The sequence below is a fragment of the Geotrypetes seraphini genome, chromosome 10, assembly GCF_902459505.1.
Source record: "Geotrypetes seraphini chromosome 10, aGeoSer1.1, whole genome shotgun sequence".
Taxonomy (NCBI): Eukaryota; Metazoa; Chordata; class Amphibia; order Gymnophiona; family Dermophiidae; genus Geotrypetes; species Geotrypetes seraphini.
The window spans coordinates 146,146,028-146,166,913 of NC_047093.1; the positions used below are offsets into that span (position 1 = coordinate 146,146,028).

General features: G+C 46.9%; 1 protein-coding gene across 1 annotated transcript in view; it reads left to right on the forward strand.

Annotated features, from left to right (window-relative positions):
• The window catches only part of LOC117367466 (MOB kinase activator 2-like), a 33,679-nt gene extending 13,062 nt beyond the window's left edge, over window positions 1-20,617 (forward strand). The window contains exons 2-6 of the mRNA XM_033960017.1: window positions 5,425-5,549; window positions 6,582-6,748; window positions 8,658-8,751; window positions 18,405-18,529; window positions 19,809-20,617. Of these exons, the coding sequence (XP_033815908.1) occupies window positions 5,506-5,549; window positions 6,582-6,748; window positions 8,658-8,751; window positions 18,405-18,529; window positions 19,809-20,068 (690 nt within the window). The 5' untranslated portion in view covers window positions 5,425-5,505 and the 3' untranslated portion in view covers window positions 20,069-20,617. The remainder of the gene's footprint in view (window positions 1-5,424; window positions 5,550-6,581; window positions 6,749-8,657; window positions 8,752-18,404; window positions 18,530-19,808) is intronic.
• The last annotated feature ends 269 nt before the right edge of the window (window positions 20,618-20,886 follow it).

Below are 20,886 nucleotides of genomic sequence, written 5' to 3' on the forward strand. Positions count from 1 at the left end.
CAGATACCCTCACTCCCCTCCCCAAAGCTCCCCCTCCCCCCATCTACCCCCGTAACCATAAAACAAATACCAGAACTGTCCAGAACCTGTATGAAAACAAAGATATGTGCAGGGACATATAACTAGAAACATATAACTGGAGACCTGGAAGGACAACAACATAGTCCCCCTCAGAACCAAAATAAGTTCCGGGAGGGGGAGGCAGCCCTGCCGTAAAGATCCCCGTTGCAGGTGCTCCCCGAGAGGTCCCCTCCAGCCAAAAAACAGGATCAAAAGACACAGTCTCTCACAAACAGTCCCACACGTTGAGACCGGAGACATCAGCAGGGACCCCAAGGGGCCTCTCCCCTCGAGATAGAAACATAAAGATGAAAAGGGGAACAACACAGCTCCATCAGGTCCAGATCACCCAGAAGGTAAAGATCGGTCGGAAGAGGCCTACTGGGCGGGAAGGCTCTCGATGAAGCGCTTGAGTTCCTCCGCCTGGGACACAGTGAAGGTGCGATTTTCATGGGTCAGGCGCACCTTAGCTGGGTATAAGAAAGCAAATTTTATTCCCCTTGCGACCAGCTGCGAACAATAAGGTGTGAAGGTTCTGCGCTGTTCAGCCACCTTAATAGAGAAATCCTGGAAGATTAAAATCTTGGCACCTTCATATTCCAGACGCCGGGACTTCTTAAATAGCTCAAGCAGACGGGCTTTGATAGCATAATTGTGAAAGCGGGCCAGCACAGCTCTCGGTCTACCAGCGCTCTCGTCGCTGTCCCACCCGGTGGACACGTTCCACCACCACTGGGCCCGCATGCTCCGGGAGGCCCAACTCCTTCGGCAGCCACTTCTCCACAATATGGAGGAGCTCAGGGTCCTTAACAGACTCTGGAATTCCGATGATCCGGAGATTCTTCCGTCGGGCTCTATTTTCCTGATCTTCAACTTTCTCCATGAGCTGACCAACTCGAGTTTCCAGCAGGTCTAGCCTCCCGTCTGCTACCCCAGCACGATCCTCCTGGGCCAACACCCTCTGCTCCACGTGCTGCAGCTGAACAGCTTGTCCCGCCAAGGTGTCCTTCAGTTCATCCATAGAGGCATGCAGTTTAGCTAGTTTGTCATCTAGCAACTGTGACAAATGCCTCATGGACACCTGCAGCACATCTTCAGATCGATCCGTCGGGACGTCGGTTTGCGTGCCGGCCATCTTGCACGCTGGGCTCCCACACTGCTTCGCCGGCCGAGAAACTTTTGGCAGCATGCCCCGCGGCCAAAATTGATTTCAGCGCCTCTCCGAACCGCAACAATGTGCCCCTGCACTAGTGCCTGCATTGGCGATCAAAAATTTAAAGTTTCACCCGACATGGACGGCGATTAGGGGGGAGAAACCGGGAAGTCGGAGCGGAGCTCTGTGCACGGATGTCCGCTCAGGAACCCGCCATCACGTGACCCCCATTTTATTACATATTTTGAGTTTTTTCTGTCTGTCCTTCCCAAGTTCATGGCCTATTTGGATCCTCGGGCCCATTTTGAGTTCCAAGAAGTTCTGGCCTCGTCCCAACTCCGTTTGCAGCTGATGCAGTCCTCATACGATGCCTTTGAGTTGTCTGCTCGGGCTACTGCTTGCTCGGTGGCCATGCGCCGGCTTGCATGGCTACGGACCATCGACATGGACCCCAATCTGCAGGACAGGCTGGCTAATGTCCTGTGTGCTGGTGCTGACCTCTTCAACGAGTCCATCGAGGCGGCGACCAAAAAGCTTTCAGACCACGAGAAGTCTTTCCAATCGATTCTCCGTCCGAAGCCCAAGCCAGCTCCTCCTCGTCCTTCACGCCCGCCTTTGATCTACCAGCGGCGTTTCCCACCTAAACAGGCTCCTACCATCCGTCAGCCTGTTAAGAGGCAGTATCTGCAGAAACAGCAACAAAAGCCTCAGCCATCTGCTGTCCCCAAAGCTCCTGAGCCCTTTTGACTGTCTCATGGAGAGCATAACGTCAGTCGTTCTGCCCTTCCCCGTTTCTCCCCCTATCGGAGGTCGTCTCCATCATTTTTACCATCGATGGACGACTATTTCACCGAGCCGGTTCCTTTGGCTCAACAGAACAAGGGTTTTTACTCCCAGTACTTCCTTGTTCTGAAGAAGACGGGCGATCTGCGTCCTATTTTGGATCTCAAAGTGCTCAACAAATATCTGGTCAAAGAAAAGTTTTGCATGCTGACCCTGGCATCTTTGTATCCCCTCGAGCAGAATGACTGGTTATGCTCTCTGGATCTCAAGGAGGCCTACACTCACATTCCCATCCATCCAGCCTCCCGTCAATACCTCAGATTTCGGGTGGGACATCTTCATCTTCAATACCGAGTGCTCCCTTTCGGTCTGACATCGTCACCCAGAGTCTTCACCAAGTGTCTGGTTGTAGTGGCCGCAGTGCTTAGGAACCATGATCTTCAGGTGTTTCCCTACCTGAACGACTGGCTCATAAAGAATTCCACGTCTCAGGGAGTCATCCTGGTGACTCAGCGCACTATCTGGTTCCTGCAGAGTCTGGGGTTCGAGATCAACTTTCCAAAATCCCATCTGCAACCTTCCCAGACTCTTCCCTTCATTGGAGCTGTTCTGGATACTATCCAACTCAGAGCGTTCCTCCTCCCACAACGTCTGGAAGCTCTTCTCGGTCTTTGTCATTCAGTGTCCTCTCGTCAGTCTATCTCGGCGAGACTCATGATGGTTCTTTTGGGCCACATGGCCTCTACAGTACACGTGACTCCTTTTGCCAGACTTCACCTCAGAATTCCTCAGTGGACCCTGGTATCTCAATGGTTGCAGGTTTCCGACTCTCTGACTCGACACATACAGGTCACTCCAGCTCTGGCACAGTCTCTTCGCTGGTGGATGCTCTCTTCCAATCTATCCAGAGGCTTACTGTTTCACATGCCCCCCCCCCATCAGAAGGTGCTCATGACCGACTCTTTGACTTACGCTTGGGGGGCTCATCTGGATAGTCTCCGCACTCAAGGTTATTGGACCAGTACGGACCGCCGGTGCCACATCAATCTCCTGGAACTCAGGGCGATTTTCAATGCTCTCAATGCTTTTCAACATCTGCTTCACGACCGTGTGGTCCTCATTCGCACGGACAACCAAGTCACCATGTATTATCAACAAACAGGGAGGCACGGGATCGGCCTCCCTCTGTCAGGAAGCTCTGAAAGTTTGGGATTGGGCTATTTGCCACAACACCTTCCTCAAAGCTGTCTACATTCAGGGGGCGGACAATGCCTTAGCGGACAACTTGAGTCATCTTCTGCAACCTCACGAGTGGACTCTCCATTCCACGCCCCTTCATCACATTTTCTCTCTGTGGGGAACGCCTCAGATAGACCTCTTTGCAGCCCCCCACAACTACAAACTGACTCAGTTCTACTCCAGGATCTACACTCCTCAGCGCCTAGAGGCAGATGCTTTTCTTCTGGACTGGACAAATCTCTTTCTATATGCATTTCCTCCATTTCCTCTCATTCAAAAGACTCTAGTCAAGCTGAAGTCCGACCATGCCACCATTCTGATTGTTCCTCGGTGCCCCAACCTTGGTACTCCCTTCTACTTCAACTCAGCAGCAGGGAGCCCTTCCTTCTGCCAGTGTTTCCATCGCTGCTTACACAGCATCAGGGATCTCTGCTTCATCCCAACCTGCAGTCTCTCCACCTGACAGCTTGGTTCCTCTCAACGTAACTCCTCTCCAGTTTTCACAAGCTGTGAGGGATGTTTTGGAAGCTTCACGGAAGCCTGCTACTAGACAATGCTATCACCAAAAATGGACTAGATTTTCTACTTGGTGTTTTTCTCATCATCAGGAGCCTCAACATTCCTCCTTATCTTCTGTTTTGGACTATCTTTTGCATCTTTCTCATTCTGGCCTCAAGTCTACATCGATACGAGTCCATCTGAGTGCAATTGCTGCTTTCCATCAGCCGCTTCAAGGGAAACCTCTCTCTGCTCATCCTGTGGTTTCCAGATTCATGAAAGGACTTTTCCATGTCAATCCTCCTCTCAAACCGCCTACAGTGGTTTGGGACCTCAATATTGTTCTTTCTCAGCTTATGAAACCTCCATTTGAACCTATTGACAAGGCTCATCTGCAGTACCTCACTTGGAAAGTGGTGTTTCTCATTGGCCTCACTTCTATTCGTTGAGTCAGTGAGCTTCAGGCATTGGTTGCGGATCCACCTTTTACAGTGTTCCATCATGACAAGGTGGTTCTTCGCACTCATACAAAATTCCTTCCTAAAGTTGTCTCGGAATTTCATCTCTTCCAGTGTTTTTTCCAAAGCCTCATTCTCATCCTGGAGAATCAGCTCTTCATACTCTGGACTGTAAGCGTGCTTTGGTTTTCTATCTGGAACGCACCAAACCACACAGAACTGCTCAACTTTTCATCTCTTTTGATCCGAACAAGTTGGGAAGTCCTATCTCTAAGCGTACCATCTCCAACTGGATGGCGGCTTGTATCTCTTTCTGCTATGCCCAGGCTGAATTACCCCTTCACAGTAAAGTCACAGCCCATAAGGTCAGAGCAATGGCAGCTTCTGTAGCTTTCCTCAGATCGACACCGATTGAGGAGATTTGTAAAGCTGCCACTTGGTCCTCGGTTCATACCGTCACCTCTCATTGTCTGGATACTTTCTCCAGACGGGATGGACAGTTTGGCCAAAGAGTATTGCAAAATTTGTTCTCCTAAGTTGCCAACGTTCCCACCATCCCATTCTGGTTAGCTTGGAGGTCACCCATTAGTGAGAATACCTGCCTGCTTGTCCTGGGATAAAGCACAGTTACTTACCGTAACAGTTGTTATCCAGGGACAGCAGGCAGCTATTCTCACGTCCCACCCACCTCCCCTGGGTTGGCTTCTCTGCTAGCTATCTGACGCGCCCTGTGCTGGGTGGGAAGGCACTCGCGCATACGCGGTGCGGGCGACTCAAAACTTTGAGTTTCATCAAGCAAGACTGCTTGTGAGGCGTCTGCATCGGGGCTCCGTTGGATCACGTCACCCATTAGTGAGAATAGCTGCCTGCTGTCCCTGGATAACAACTGTTACGGTAAGTAACTGTGCTGTTTCAGAGTCAGACCCCTGTGCTCTCAGTTGTGCTGCAGTCTCTCTGGTATGTTCATTCACCTGTGTTCAATTTGCTTTGCCTTTTTAAAAAAATTATATATTTTTCTTTAATTTTCTTATGTGCATTAATTTATTTTCTACATGCACAAAATCACTCCCAAGTTTCAAAATGCATATGTGACATCCTGTTCTTTGGAAGACTGAGATAGAGGTGATCTGCTCCCACCGCCCTAGTGCAATGGAGGAATTAGTTTCAGTCCACTTGGATTCTTTTCATTTTATTTCTACACAAGATCTCTACATGAATCTCTGTTCCCTGCAGGTCTCAAAGAAACAGTCGGAGTGCAGTGAAGTCTCATAACTGCTGGCAGTGCAGAGACCTGGAAGGAAACTTCGAGTTATCATGGTTTTCCAAGCAGTAGGGAAGTTGTTGGGCTACAGGAAGCAGTGAGTATCCAGCCCTTTTCCTCCATCTCTGCAATGGAGCAACTCCCTGTCCCCACTATCTTCAACAGAAAACAACTGCACCTCCCTCTCTAGTCTCTACCCACTCCTCCTCCTACGCTCCAGGGCATAATTGCCTTCTCCCTGTCCTTTCACCTGGCTCTCTCTAGTACAGTTGCTGGTTCACTCCAGGTCAGTCACAGGCTCATCCAGCCCTGGTTTAATTAGTGGAAAAATAACTACAAGGTCTTGCGTATAGGAGTAATATCAGGACTGGCTCACACTGTTCCTTTCACAACACAGATCCCTGGACACTATTCTGCTGCCTCTCTCCTCATAGATGCCATCTCTGTGGATGCTTGAGAATCTCTACTCTCAAGCAAGCACAGAGTCCAGAGAGGAACATTTGTGTTAGGAATAGCAGCACTGCCAAGTTATTCAGAGGTGGTGATGTTGGCTAGTCCTGTTTTTTTAACTTAGATCCCAAAGAAGTGTGGGACTTGTAATACCTGGTTCCTGCTCACTAAAACCAGCATTGCAAATCCCAAAATGCATCAGGATGAAGGGGGAGGTCAGAAATCTAGGACATTCACTGTCAAGGACGTAGCCAGATGGTTGTGTGTGGGCCTTAGCTCAGATTGAGGGGGGGGGCACTAGGGTGGAAACAAAAAGATAAAACAAAAATATCTGGGCTGATGGGGAGCCCCAAGCCAACCAGAACTATTGTAACCTGGGCAAATTGCCACCGCTGTGGGTCTCCAAAAATGAGCATACATGGGGGGGGGGGGAAGAAGTGGTTACAGATAACTACCATGGCTGTTTATGTTGCCAGCAGTTCTGGTCAGGAGGTCTTTAGCTGCTGGGGCTTTGGGATCTTTGTCAGCCACTCCAAGGGAGCACAAATTTTGGATGGGTGGCCTTTGGCCCTACCCTAGCTATGCCACTCATCTCTGCAAATATTTAGTAAAAGCTAGCTCCCATGCCTCCCTCAGCCCTCTGTAAGATCCCAGATAATCTCTCTTCTCTTCTCTGCAGAGGGAAATCGCTGAAGGACAAGAACCGTGAGAGGAGAGGGCTGATGGATGAGGAGCGCCTCTGCTTGGATCCCCGGTACACCTCCGCCCGTATCCTGGATACCGATTTATTAATGCTTGTGGCACTGCCCAAGGGTGTGAATGCAGACGAATGGCTGGCCAGCAATGGTGGGTGCTAGTTCCCTCCCTGTACCCTTTGCGACCGACATTCATTTGTTTAAACATGAATCTGATACACAGATGTTTTGGTTCCACCTTGAGACCTTCCTTAGGATACCATCTCCTGCAGTCTCCTTTTCCTCTCCACCTCTCGGTTCATGTGGCTTGGGGAGCTCTGTCCCATTCCAGCACCTGCTGAGACTTGTACAAGACCAGATGGGCTCCAATATTCAAACACAGTAAACCTGGCTAGTAGAAAATCCTCCCTCATCCATCTGCCTCACTCACAGGAATAGTGAGAGTCAGCAAAGCTGTACTGGGGATGGAGGAGAAAAAGGAGAGCCTGCTGCCCCAGTTTCTATCTGTGTGTATGGCATTCGCATAGTTTGTATTGTGTCTCTATGCAAGGATGTGTGCTTGCTTGACGTCCCTCTCACACATTTAGGAATGGTCCTTTTCCCCTTTGAGACCGCCCAGAAAAGATCTTACTCACACTACCTACCGCTCCTCTGGAACAAACTACCTACCCACATAAGATCACTAGAAGATCTACTAATTCAGGAATTCAGGAAAGCAATAAAAATCCACATCTTCCCTTGACTCTCTATGAAAGTGCGCCAACCCAAATTTCCCAGACCTTACGGGAAATGGCATCGACCCTCTGCTGTCCTGAGTCTCACTAATATCCTATCGTACCATGTACTGTCACACTTTATGTTGCCCATCGTATAATGCTCTACCCTACCAAGTCCCCTCCACTGTGCAAGATCCCTTCATTCCATGTACTAAGTCTGCCCATGCTACGTTTTTAAGTCAAAACAATACTGGGGAATCAAAAACTTTTGGTCTAATATCACTGGGAGTGATTGAAGAAAGGTATCTGGAAACGGCCATTTTGAGCGCAGTGGAAGTAGCTTGCACTTTTGAAGGCGCTGATTAAATTGTTTTTGAGACAGATTCCACCTTTAAAATCTTTTGAATCTTGCATATTGGTTCCATGACACAGGAACGGATTGGGCCTTGATAAAAGATAAGTTCTTTTGTTACAATTCAACTAATTACATATTCTATCATTTAGACTGCACAAGCTGCAAAGAAAGTACATTCTTTGAAGTTTGTTCAAATATTTGCAATGATTGGTTGGTGAGGCGAATATTCTTGGGGTTCGCCCCATGTTTTTGCCTCTATGTCTCTGAGCATATTTTTGACTACATATGGAGATATCTTTAGCAATTTAAGAAGTTTGAATGTTTTATAGGAGTGATTTTTTTCAATGCTACGTTTTTGTCATACCTCTTCTCTCTCACCCTACTATAAGTCGTATTCTTGGGGTTCGCCCCATGTTTTTGCCTCTATGTCTCTGAGCATATTTTTGACTAAATATGGAGATATTTTTAGCAATTTAAGAAGTTTGAATGTTTTATAGGAGAGTGATTTTTTTCCATGCTACGTTTTTGACATACCTCTTCTCTCTCACCCTATAAGTCGTATCTTCCACACTATACTTGCCATACTGTCTACCATGCTACAATTTCTCACACTATGTCTACTATGCGTTTTCTGTTCCATGTCTACCGTGCTAGATTCTGTCATGCTACATGTCATACTAGGTTAGCCACACTTGTAATGTTATGTTTTGCCATACTATGCTCATCATGCTGTTTCACCCTACCATGTTTGTCATATTAAGTTTTACCATGCTTTGTTAACTATGTTTTTGTCATCTGTGTCAGACAATGTCCTGCTATCATTTTGTATAAATACACTTTATTATGTATGTAAACTTGTAACCCATTTTGAGCTCTTCTGGGAGGATGGGATATAAAACCAAATAACTAAACTGTTTCACAGGTGTTTCCTATCTGCCTCGGAAAACCCCTCCCCTTCTGATCGCTTTACTCTCTTCTTTCTCTGACAGTGCTCTCGTTTTACAACCACGTCATCCTCTTGTATAACTGTCTCTCCGAGTTCTGCACCAACTCCTCCTGCCCCACCATGAAGGCCTGGAACACGTAAGTCACACGTCACTGTGGACCTCCAGAGTGGCACCTGAATCAAGTACTTCTCTCACTTCTGATGCTGCTGAGGTTTGTCTGTGCCCATCCCAGGCTTTGCCCCTCACTCCCTCCACCACTGAGGATCCTCTACCTATTCTGGACTTTCATGCATTCTGTCACCTACTTCTACTCTTTCTCTTCTGGTGTTTGCACTGCTCCGTAACAGAGGGGATATCTAGAAGAGGCTTCACCTTCTGTATTCTAGTTACTGGTAGACACCATTTCTGTGTCGTTCTTTACTAATGGGTAATATCTCACTATGCCCAGCAGGTGGAGACTGAGACCAAAACTTTAGTTATAGTATATTAGCTGAGGCTCCCACTCCTAACTCAGTCTTTCTCAGTCTCCAAAGCAGGTGATAAGATAGAACTTAAGGCTTCCCTTGTTAGAGCTGTTGGAATTTGTTTAGGAAACCTTTAGTGAAACAGAGAAACATGAAGGCAGATAAAGGCCAAATGGCCCATCGAATCTGCTCTACCGCAGTAACCAGTATCTCTTTCTCTCTCTGAGATGTCACGTGCCTGTCCCATGCCTTCTTGAATTCAGTGTCTGTCTCCACCACTTCTTCCGGGAGTCTTTTCCACACATCTACCATTCTTTCTGTAAGAAAGTATTTCCTTAGATTACTCTGGAGTCGCAACATGGCAAATGAGGTTTAACGTGGATAAGTGTTTTCCTAACTAAGACAAATGTAATCTTTTCCCTTTCTTTTCCTCCACCTCAAGTTTGTCCTGTCTTAAACTAATGTTATTGAGTTTTAATATTGTATATCTATATTTTATGTTTTATATTGTACATTGCTTTGTAAACAGATTCAGCGATAAATCAAATGTTAATAAATCTTGAACCTTGAACCTTGACAGCTTGACTTGTCAACCAGTACTCCCAAGTCTCTTTCCTGGGGGGTCTCTCCAAGTACTGCACTGGACATCCTCTATTTGTGTATAAGATTTTTGTTATCAACATGCATCACCTTATACTTATCCACTTTAAACCTCATTTGCCATGTTGCGGCCCATTTCTTGAGTATGTTTATGTCACGTTGCAGGTCTTCGCAATCCTCCTGTGTCTTCACTATTCTGAATAGCTTCGTATCGTCTGCAAATTTAATCACCTCACTCGTTGTACCAATTTCCAGTTATAAATATGTTGAAGAGCATGGGTCCAAGCACCTAACCCTGCAGCATGCCACTTGTGACGCTTTTCCTGTCGGAGTATTGTCCATTTACCCCCAATCTGTTTCCTATCTGCCAGCAAGTTTTTAATCCACGTATTTCACCCATGGAAGAAGTGCAAGTTCGTCAACTGTGTTCTCCCTAGCGCTTTTTAGCCGGGCGCTGCACCCGGCTAATTTAGGTGAGCGCCTGGCTGTCATCAGAGTCGCGAATCCTGTTGCTGCCGACACCGCCACTCAAAATTTTTTTTAAAACCCCTCTCACCGGCTTGGGGATTCCCTGGCCTGACTCGGCACAGCCTGAAGTTCTGTGTTCGACCCTCCCCATAACACTAGCCTGGACTAGCAGCAGCACCACTCTCCCTTATTGTAATTTGCCTGACAGCTGCAGTAGTGTTATTGAATTGATTCCTTTCTGCAGCCTCGGGGATTTTGCTAGGCCGCCCCACCTCCGATGATGCAACTTCCTTCTTCCTTGGAGGTGGGATGGCTTAGCAGAGGCCCCGAGGCTGCTGGAGTGAATTGACTCGCTAAAGCTACGGCAGCAGTCAGGCAAATTACAATAAGGAGAGAGCGGTGCTGCTGCTTGTCCAGGCTAGTGTTACGGGGAGGGTTTGAAAAATCACCTGTTTTTTTTTTTTGGGGGGGGGGGTTCTTTTTTTACTTTCTTTGGCTGGAGTCAAGCACAAAACTTCAGGCTGTGCCGAGTCAGGCCAGGGAATTCCCAAGCCGGTGAGAGCCTGTTAATTGGGAGGGGGGCATGGTGCCGATTGACCTGGGAGATAACAGGGAGGAGTGCTGATAGGAGGCGAGGAAAAGAGGAGAGGAGGGAGTGCTGCTGCTAGACCTGGGAGGTGAGTGGGTAAGGTACTGCTTCTAGTCAGAGGGGAGGGAAAGGGAAGGGAAAGGAGCCCTGCTAGTCGGAGAAGAGAGGTGCTTCTGGCCCTGGGAGTGGAAAGTAAGGTGCTGCAGCTAGTCAGTGGGGTAAATGGAAATAGAGAAGGGAGGGGAGGGAGAGGTGCTGTTGGAGCTGAGTGGTGGAGGGAGGTGTGAGAGGGATAGGTGCTGCTGGATTGGGAACAGAAGAGAATGCTGCTGGACTTAAAATGGAAGAGGGAAAGCTGCAGCAGGACTGAGGGGAGAGCAGTGGAGGAGGAGAGTGGATGGGGGAAAGGGGAAGAGCAGTGGAGGAGGAGAGTGAGAGGGGATGGGAGAAGGGGGAAGAGAAATGCTGCTGCTGCACCCAATTGGGGAGAGAGAGGGAAGGAGGGAGAAGGAAGACCAGGAAGGGAGAGGAGAGGAAAGATATGCCAAGACCATGGGAGGGAGGGAGGGAGGGAGGGAAAGAAAGAGCGATACTAGACCATGGAGGGAGAGATGTCAGGGCATGTGAGGGGGGGAGAAGACAGATGCCAGACCAAGGGAAAGGAAGGAAGGAAGGAAGGAGGAGAGATACCAGATAATGGAGGGGGAGAAGAGAGCAATGCCAGGGCATGAGGGAAGGGAAGGAGATAGAGCTACCAGACCATGGGGTGGAGTGGGAAGGAAGGAAGGAAAGGAGAAAGATGCCAGTGCATAGGGGAGGGAGTGGAGACAGATAAATGGAGAGGGGATGAAGCTGAAATGAATCATGTACAAAGGAGAGTAATGGCATAGGATATACACTTTATTGAAGCGACATTAAAAAGAGGAAAGATGCCATAAGGAAGAGAAAGAGGGAAGACACTGGATGGAAAGGGCAGAGAGAGGGTGGACAGTAGATGGAAGGGGTAGAGAGAGCAGAGGCTGGATGGAAGGGGCAAAGATAGAGGGCAGATGTTGCATGGAAGGGAGAGAGGACAAACGCTGTATAGAAAGAAAAGAGTGAAGAGATGATTAAAGCAGAAACTACAAAAGGTAGAAATAAATTTTCTTTGTTGCTTTACATAGAATCAAGTAGTATTGTAACTGTATTAATAAAATTTTATAAATAGGAAATAGAAATAAGGCGATTTCTTTTGGATTAAACCCCTTTGCTCAGGACAGGATACCATAACAGCAGTATACTGTACTGTTTTGAAGAAAGATTTGGCCTCTGAAAGCTAATTGAAAAATGGATTAGTCCAATAAAATTGTATTTTCTTATTTCTCGTTATTTGTTTTATTTTCTATTTGTTAATTTTTAAAGTGCTGATTGTTATGTATCAGTTTTTTCAAATTTACATCTAATCTTTATATTTTGCACAGTATTAGGGGACATGTGTCACTGTGGTGTTGCATTAGTTTAACTTTTGTCTATATATTTCTATTTTTAATTTGTGATTATTCCATATTGGGCGAGGGAGTTTCTGTGTTCTGTGTGTATGAAAAGGACATAGTTTTCTGTTAGCATTAACTGTACAAAATCAATTGACTGTGCAGGATCTGACTTGTTTAGTTTTACAATTCGTGCGTTGGTGTTCTAGTGCTCACTGCAATGTTTAAAATGCTGCCTTTTCCTATGTGCACCCTTGCTGTGTGGCTCATGGATTATTACTAAAACTAACTTTTTTATATAGAGGAGAGGGTTGTTAAAAAATGATCAGCACTGGCTGTCATATATACTAGGTACACCACTGGATTTAATGACCATATTCTAACCACCAAATTTTCCTATCCCGCCCAACACTTTTTCAAGCCACCCAGCTGGAAAAGATTTCTGGGAAGAACACTGGTCAAACAAGATCTTCCTTTGCTGAAGCCTTGCTGGCTGGTCCTCAACAGATTATGTCCATCCTTTATCAGCGCCTCTACCATCTTTCCCAGTACCGAGGTCAGACTCACCGGTCTGTAGTTTCCCGGATTTCCCCTCAAACCTTTCTTGAAGATCGGCGTAACATTCACCACTTTCCAGTCTTCCGGAATCCTTCCTGATTTGATCGACAGATTGGCTATTAGTTGAAGCAGTTCAGCTATAGCCCCTTTCAGTTCCTTGATTACCCTCAGATGGATGCCATCTTGTCCTGGGGATTTATCGTTTTTAAGCCTATCAATCTGCCTGCATACTTCTTCTAGACTGACCATCAACCCTGTCCGTTTCCCGTCTTCATTTCCTGCGTATAGCCTGTCGGCTTCCGGTATGTTGTGTATGTCCTCTTCGGTAAATACAGACACAAAAATTGTGTTCAGTTTGTCGGCGATGGCTTTGTCCTCCTTAAGCTCTCCCTTTATTTCATGGTCATCCAATGGCCCCACCGCTTCCTTCACGGGTCGTTTCCCCTTAATATATTGAAAGAACAGCTTGAAGTTTTTTGCCTCCTTGGCTATTTTTTCCTCTTAGTCTCTTTTGGCCCCTCTTACCGCCTTATGACACCAGCTTTGATGTTGGTTTGTGCTTTTTCCAGTTTTCATCCATTTTTTACCTTTTCCATCCTTAAACGAAGTCTTCTTGTCTCTGATCACTTCCTACAGTGAGCCATGCTAGTTCCTTGTTCTTTTTCCTCTTAGATCTCTTGTTGATATGCTGTATATATATAGATTTTGCGCCTCGGTGACTGTGTCTTATACAGAGTCTTTTTCCTACTAGCCATACCTCTTTCTATGCACCCTAGCATCCTTCTAGCTTTCAGTGTCACCTTTTCAACCTGTTTGGCCACATACAGTCACACCCAAGTCCCGCTCTTCTGTCATGCACATTAAGTTCTTCACTCCCTAAACTGTACCATTCCCTCTGTTTTTTGCCGCCCAAATGCATGACCTTGCATTTCTTAGCATTACATTTTGACTGCCAAATTTCAGACCATTCTTCGAGCTTCACTAGGTCTTTCTTCATGTTATTATTAATAGGGTGTCTACTGTATTGCAGATTTTGGTATCATCCACAAAGAGGTAAATCTTACCTGACAGCCCCCTTCAGCAATAATGCTTACAAAAATGTTAAAAAGAATGGGCCTGAGAACAGAACTTTGAGGCACACCTCTGGTAACATCCCCTTCCGCAGAGCGATCTCCACTGACCACTACCCTCTGTCATCTTCCACTTAACCAGTTCCTGACCCAGCCTGTCACTTTGGGGCCCATCCCAAGAGCACTATTTAATAGATGTCTGTGTGGTACACTGTCAAAGGCTTTGCTAAAATCTAAATACGCCACATCTAGTATACTCCTTCTATCCAATTCTCCAATTGATCAGATTTGTCTGACAAGACTTACCTCTAGTGAATCCATGTTGCCTCTGGTCCACAGGATTCCAGAAACATCACCATTCTTTGTTTTAGAAGCGTTTCCATTAATTTGCTTACCACAAAAGTCAGATTTACTGGCCTGTAATTCCCTACTTCTTCCTCACTTCCACTTTTGTGTAGAGGGACCACATCTTCCCTTCTCTAATCCTCCGGTACTACTCCCAGCTCTAGAGAAGCATTGAAAAGGTCAGCCAGCGAAGCTACCAGAACTTCCCTATGCTCTTTCAACACCCTCGGATGTACACCTTCCAGCCCCATCGCTTTGTCTACCTGTAATTTGGCTAGTTTCTCACGAACACAACCCTCAGAAAATAGATCAGTGTCTACCACTCCACCATCCCTATTCAAATTTGTCTTTTGCAGTCCTGCTCCCGGATCTCCAGCTTTGAACAGAAATATTTGTTAAGCAATTCAGCCTTTTCTTTATCAGCTTCTACATATTCCTCCCCTTCACCTCTGAGTCTCACAATGCCACTTTTGCACTTCTTCCTATCACTAATATATCTAAAAAATGTCTCGTCTCCCCCTTTTACTGTCAGCTATTTTCTCTTCCATTTGCATCTTTGCTTTCCTGACTACACGACCAACCTCTTAACTTTTCCAGATATTTTTGTCTGTCTTTTGTAGTTTATGAAAGCTAACCTCTTGTTCCTTACCTTCTCAGCTACTACTTTTGAGAACCAAAGCGGCCTTCTTTTCCTCTTACTTTTACTTACTTGCCTCACAAAAAGGTTTGTCGCTCTTATAATTACTCCTTTCAGTTTTGCCCACTTCATTTTCACTCCTTTCAGACATTTCCATCCAGACAATTCCTTGACGTAATCCCCCATCTGAACAAAGCTACTTTTTTTTTTTTTAAGTCTAGAACCTTTGCTTTTGAATGAGCCCTCTCAATACCCATCTTAATATTAAACCATACTATGCAGTGATCACTGGATGCCAGATGATCACCCACTGTAACATCAGAAACACTTTCCCCTTTTGTAAGAACTAAGGGCTAGATTCACAAAGAAAACCGATTGTGTACCAATCGGTTTGCGACCCCTTTGTGACCAAATTTCCCTCCTGCTCATTTCACTAACCTCTCCTGTGATCCGCTTCGAATCTGTGCATGCAAATGAGGAGAAACGTATGCAAAGTGGACCGGGATACAATTCACCAACCAAAATTTTCAAACCGACTAGGCTGGCCGATCAACCCAAGAAGTGAATGCTGGGGACCAGTCGAAAACGTCTTTCCAACTCTGGAAGCCCTGCTCTCTGCCCAGCTCTGCCCAGATCTCTCCTGCCTGCTCGCCCCGAATTGCCACATCGCCGCCCTGGTTTTCTCCTTCCCAACCCTGAATCGCCGCATCGCCGCCCCGGTTTTCTCCTGCCGTTCCCTGAATCTCTCCTGCCTGCTCGCCCAAATCGCTGCCCCGGTTTTCTCCTGCCCTTCCCTGAATCTCTCCTGCCTGCTCGCCCAAATCGCCGCCCCAGTTTTCTCCTGCCCTTCCCCACCCTGCGAGCCTGTGGTTTTAACCTGCGGGTGTAAAGCAGGTTAAAACCATGGTCTCGTAGGGCTAAAAAACTAATTTTAAAAAAAGGTGGAATGATAAAACTATTTGTACCACAAAAAAATCAATGAGAGTTTAATGTGTGTACAAATGGCGATACCCTGTGCCTTTATATTCGGGGCGTTCCTCCGATCACCCCCATCTGCATATTTTAGTTTGCAGAATTCATCTGACCTGGCCCGATCGGGCAGGTTCGTGAATCTAGCCCTAAGTCCAGTATGACCCCCTTCCATTACCAACTGCTGGAACAGTTCTCCTTGTAGAGAATCTAGGATCTCCCTACTTCTAGAACAGTAGTTCCCAACCCTGTCCTGGAGGACCAGCAGGCCAATCAGGTTTTCAGGATAGCCCTAATGAATATGCATGGAGCAGATTTGCATGCCTGTCACTTCCATTATTACATTACATTAGTGATTTCTATTCCGCCTGTGCCTTGCGGTTCTAAGCGGATTACAAATTAGTAGTCTGGACATTTCCAGGAGAATTACAAAACAAATAAGCATTATATGCAAATCTCTCTCATGCAAACTCATTAGGGCTAGCCTGAAAACCCGATTGGCCTGCTGGTCCTCCAGGACAGAGTTGGGAACCACTGTTCTAGAAGACCCCCGCAATAGGGATACCCCAATCAACATCCAGCATGTTAAAATCACCTATTAGTATTCTGAATTTTACTATTAAATCTCTGTTCACTTCTTCCGTCTGTGAAGGAGGCCTGTATATCACACCAATCTTAAATAATAAAATGCGCACTTGCCTCGCTTGTTCCCTCATCCCTTTTCTGTCGGGATGTGGCAAGACAAGTGCGCATGCACGCCCTTCCCTGCTCTCCACCTCACAATACAGACTGCACCATGCCGCCTCTTCACAATGGCTGCCACAAGCATCGCCGCCGAGTGCACCCGAGGGCAGAGGCAGCCCGCGCGCACGGTGGACGGAGCGCGAGGACGGCCGCCCGCAAACTGTAAATTCAAGCTCCTGCCACGGCTCTGCCCCCGAGGATAGCAGCCCTTCATTTACTGCCGGTGACCTGCTCAGCTACTCTCTAGAAACCTTCCCGCGGTCCCGACTCCAGCAGCACTGTACACACGCTGCTTCGGGGCCTTCTACTGCCCTGATTTACTCTGGCACAGCAGCAGAGCAAATCAGGGCAGTAGAAGGCCCTGAAGTAGCGTGTGTACAGTGCTGCAGACGCTGCTGGTGTAGCAGGTTTGTCAGGACCGCGGGAAGGGAAGGGGGTGGCGGAAAGGTTCTAAGGGAGCCAACCAGACTGCGGGAAGGGAAAGGGGGGGTAGGGGAAATGCTGCTGCTGCACAGGAAAGTAGTGTGGTGGAAGGGAAATGGAGAGGGAAGAAATGCTGGTAATATACATTAAAAAAAAACAACAACTTACTCTGTGAAACTTCAGTTATTTAAAAAAAAAAAAATAGGTGACATATGACATATACAAACAGAGAGACACACACAGGAAAAAAACCCTTAAAGACAAGGAGCAATAGAGAAAGTTTGAAAGAAAGACAAAAATAAAAGGAGAGAGAGACACAGAAAAAAAAAATAATCCACAGAGACAAACACCAAAACAAACACAGGGCAGGGAAGCGCCAACAAAAAAGACTTCAGCCGCGAGCCGCTCAATGGGACCAGGCAGGCAGCCACGTGAGGGAGGGCAACAGAATGAAAAAAAGGTAACATGAAGGGAGAAGCTGGGCCTGCCTGCGGGGAACACAATAAGGGAAGGGGGGGCCCTTGGAGCAGGCTAGACCGCGGGAATGGAAGGCGAAGGGGCCAAAAGGAGCAGGCCACATCGTGGTAAGACTAGGGAAGGGGGTGGGGGAAAATGCTGCTACTGCTGCATAGGGACCTGGAGGGGGAGGGAAATGCGAGCAGGAAGAGGTGATGATGGACAGGGGGGGAAAAAAGGAAGGGAGGCTTATTGCTGGACAGAGGGAACACGAAGAGGTGCTGATGGACAGGGGGGGGAAATGAAGGGAGGCCTACTGCTGGACAGGGGGAGCAGGAAGAGGTGATGATGGACACGGGGGGAGGAAATGAAGGGAGGCCTACTGCTGGACAGGGGGAGCAGGAAGAGGTGATGATGGACACGGGGGGAGGAAATGAAGGGAGGCCTACTGCTGGATAGGGGGAGCAGGAAGAGGTGATGATGGATGCGGGGGGGTGGGTGGGAAATGAAGGGAGGCCCACTGCTGGACAGGGGGAGCAGGAAGAGGTGCTGATGGACAGGGGGAGGTAAAACAAAGGGAGAAGGGCTGCTGCTGGATAAGGGGAGCAGTGAAGGGGTGGTGGTGGACACAGGGGAGGTAAAAAGAAGGGAGAATGCACAGGAAAAAGCGGCTAAGGAGACAGAGAGAGAAAGAAATGAAGACAGACACACACATATATTCTAGCACCCGTTAATGTAACGGGCTATAAAGCTAGTGTAAATATATTTATCATTCCCTCTTTCTAAATTGATCCACAATGCCTTTTTCCTTGCCCTACAGATCCTGCAAATGTATGGCTTTAATATGATCTTTAATCTATAACACTACTCCCCCTCCTTTTCTTCCTACTCTGTCTTTCCTGAACAGATTATAGCCCTGTATAGTGTATAGTGTCCTGTAGCTATGGATAGAGCAGGAGTCTTCTGTGTGTACTCTGATTGGTATCTCTCTTTTCAGTACCTTCCAATGGATGGATGAGAGGGGGCGAAGGAGGAAGTGTTCAGCTCCACAGTATGCAGACTATGGTGCCAGTTTCGCCCACAAACTACTGAGCAGCGAGGACCTCTTTCCAACCAGAGAGAGTAAGATATGATCATCCAGTCACCTCTCTCCCCACAGGATGCCAGTTTTCTCCCTTGTTCCTTCACGCTACCTCCTGTACCTTTTCTCTCCCCTCCCTCTCTGCACCACATTCCTCCCTTCTTCCATATTCAAGTTCAATTTTTATTTTGATGTACTGCAAAATAATTATAAAAATATCTAAGTGATTTTAAAAAATCGAAAGGCAAGAAAACAGTAAAACAAAACAAAAAAAAAGATAAAATTACAATGCACAAAAGTTTTGGGAGCAAGAGCATCGCTTCCCCAGATCCTTACACACTCTCTCCTAAGAACATAAGAATAGCCTTACTGGGTCAGACCAATGGTCCATCAAGCCCAGTAGCCCGTTCTCATGGTGGCCAATCCAAGTCACTAGTACCTGGCCAAAACTCAAGGTATAGCAAGGTATAGCAATATTCCATGCTACCAATACAGGGCAAGCAGTGACTTCCCCCATGTCTTTCTCAATAACAGACTATGGACTTTTCCTCCAGGAACTTGTCCAAACCTTTTTTAAAACCAGCTACGCTATCCGCTCTTCCCACATCCTCTGGCAACGCATCCCAGAGCTTAACTATTCTCTGAGTGAAAAAATTTCCTCCTATTGGTTTTAAAAGTATTTTCCTGTAACTTCATTGAGTGTCCCCTAGTCTTTAATTTTTGACGGAGTGAAAAATCAATCCACTTGTACCCGTTCTACTCCACTCAGGATTTTGTAGACTTCAATATTATCTCCCCTCAGCCGTTTCTTATTCAAGCTGAAGAGCCCTAACCATTTTAGTCTTTCCTCATACAAGAGCAGTTCCATCCCCTTTACCATCTTGGTTGCTCTTCTTTGAACCTTTTCTAGTGCAACTATATCTTTCTTGAGATAAGGAGACCAGAATTGAATGCAATACTCCAGATGAGGTAGCACCATGGAGCAATACAGGGGCATTATAACATTCTTAGTCTTGTTAATCATCCCTTTTTTAATAATTCCTAGCATCCTATTTGCTTTTTGATTGCTGCCGCACATTGGGTGGAAGATTTCATCGTATTGTCTACGATGACACCCAGATCCTCTCTTTGCTTCTTCCGTCTCCCCCTCCTATTGTTCTAATGTATGAACCCCTCAGAGCTGTATACCTTTCCCCAATCCTACACTTCCATTTCTCCTCTTCTTTCCATCCTCACATCTGTTCTCCTCCCCTTCTCTCTGAGTGTTTTTAGCTCATCTATTTGCAGGGCTTGTCCTCACCCTTCTCTTTCTCCCCACAGACAGAGACTTCTCCCCAGCCTTCCGGCCGGCCATGCAAAGGATCATTCGCCTCCTCTTTCACCTTTTGGTGCACATCTATTCGTCACACTTCCGCATGGTACTGGCCCTGGAGTTGCATCCACATCTCAACACCTTGTACCTGCATCTTCTTCTCTTCTGTGCTGAATTCCGGCTTCTTGAAGTGGCGGAGATGGCAGTAAGTGAGGAGCTCACCACAGCCCTGCTGCAGACTGGCCGCCGGTCCAGTGGTACCTCTTGAGCTCTGATGCCCAGGTCCGTCTGGGGTCTTGGACTTAATTTACATGGTGGAAGATACACTTGATTTACCGGTGTTCATTATTTGGCTTAAACAGCGTGCCTCTTCCTTCAGGGCTGCTGGTTCTCTCTTAGCTTGAATTTGTCAGCAACGCTTCTGATGAGAGATCCTGCTAGCAGGCTGTGGAGTGATGGATGGCAGCAGCACTTCAGAACCTTGAATGTGAAATATCCAAAGACCTATTACAGGGCATCTGTGAAATCTGAAGATTTAGAGGGTCAGAATCTGTCACAAGCCTGAATGAGTGTCTGAGCCACCCTGAAACCAGTGTGCTTGGGCTGCTGGGTACCATTTGGCTTTTTACAAGGTTGTAAACATGGACATGCTGGGAGGGCTGTCGGCTACCTCTTCCTAGAAAGTTGATTCTTGAAGACAGCACTACATGTGTGCTGATGGAATATTACTGTGAATCTCCTGCCTGTCTCTTTACTGTAGTTATTCTCAATGTTTCACTTTTTACAAAAAGGTTGAGGGGGGTGGGATGGGCACTATCTTTTGACAGAGACTGAAGGAAAAATTTTTTTGGGGGGGAGGGAGGGAATATGTTAGTTGGGAAGTCTGCTCCAGGGATAATGTCCCCCTGGATTGTAACACTGCTGAATGCAGGACCTGAAAGGGATGCATCCCCCGACTGGCCATCTTTTTCCTGATTATGGTAGATATCTTGCAAACAGGATGGTTGGATAGGCTGGAGTGAGCTTGGATGACAACTTCAGCATTTGGAACCTAAGACAATACCAGGTGGACTTTATAGTCTTTGA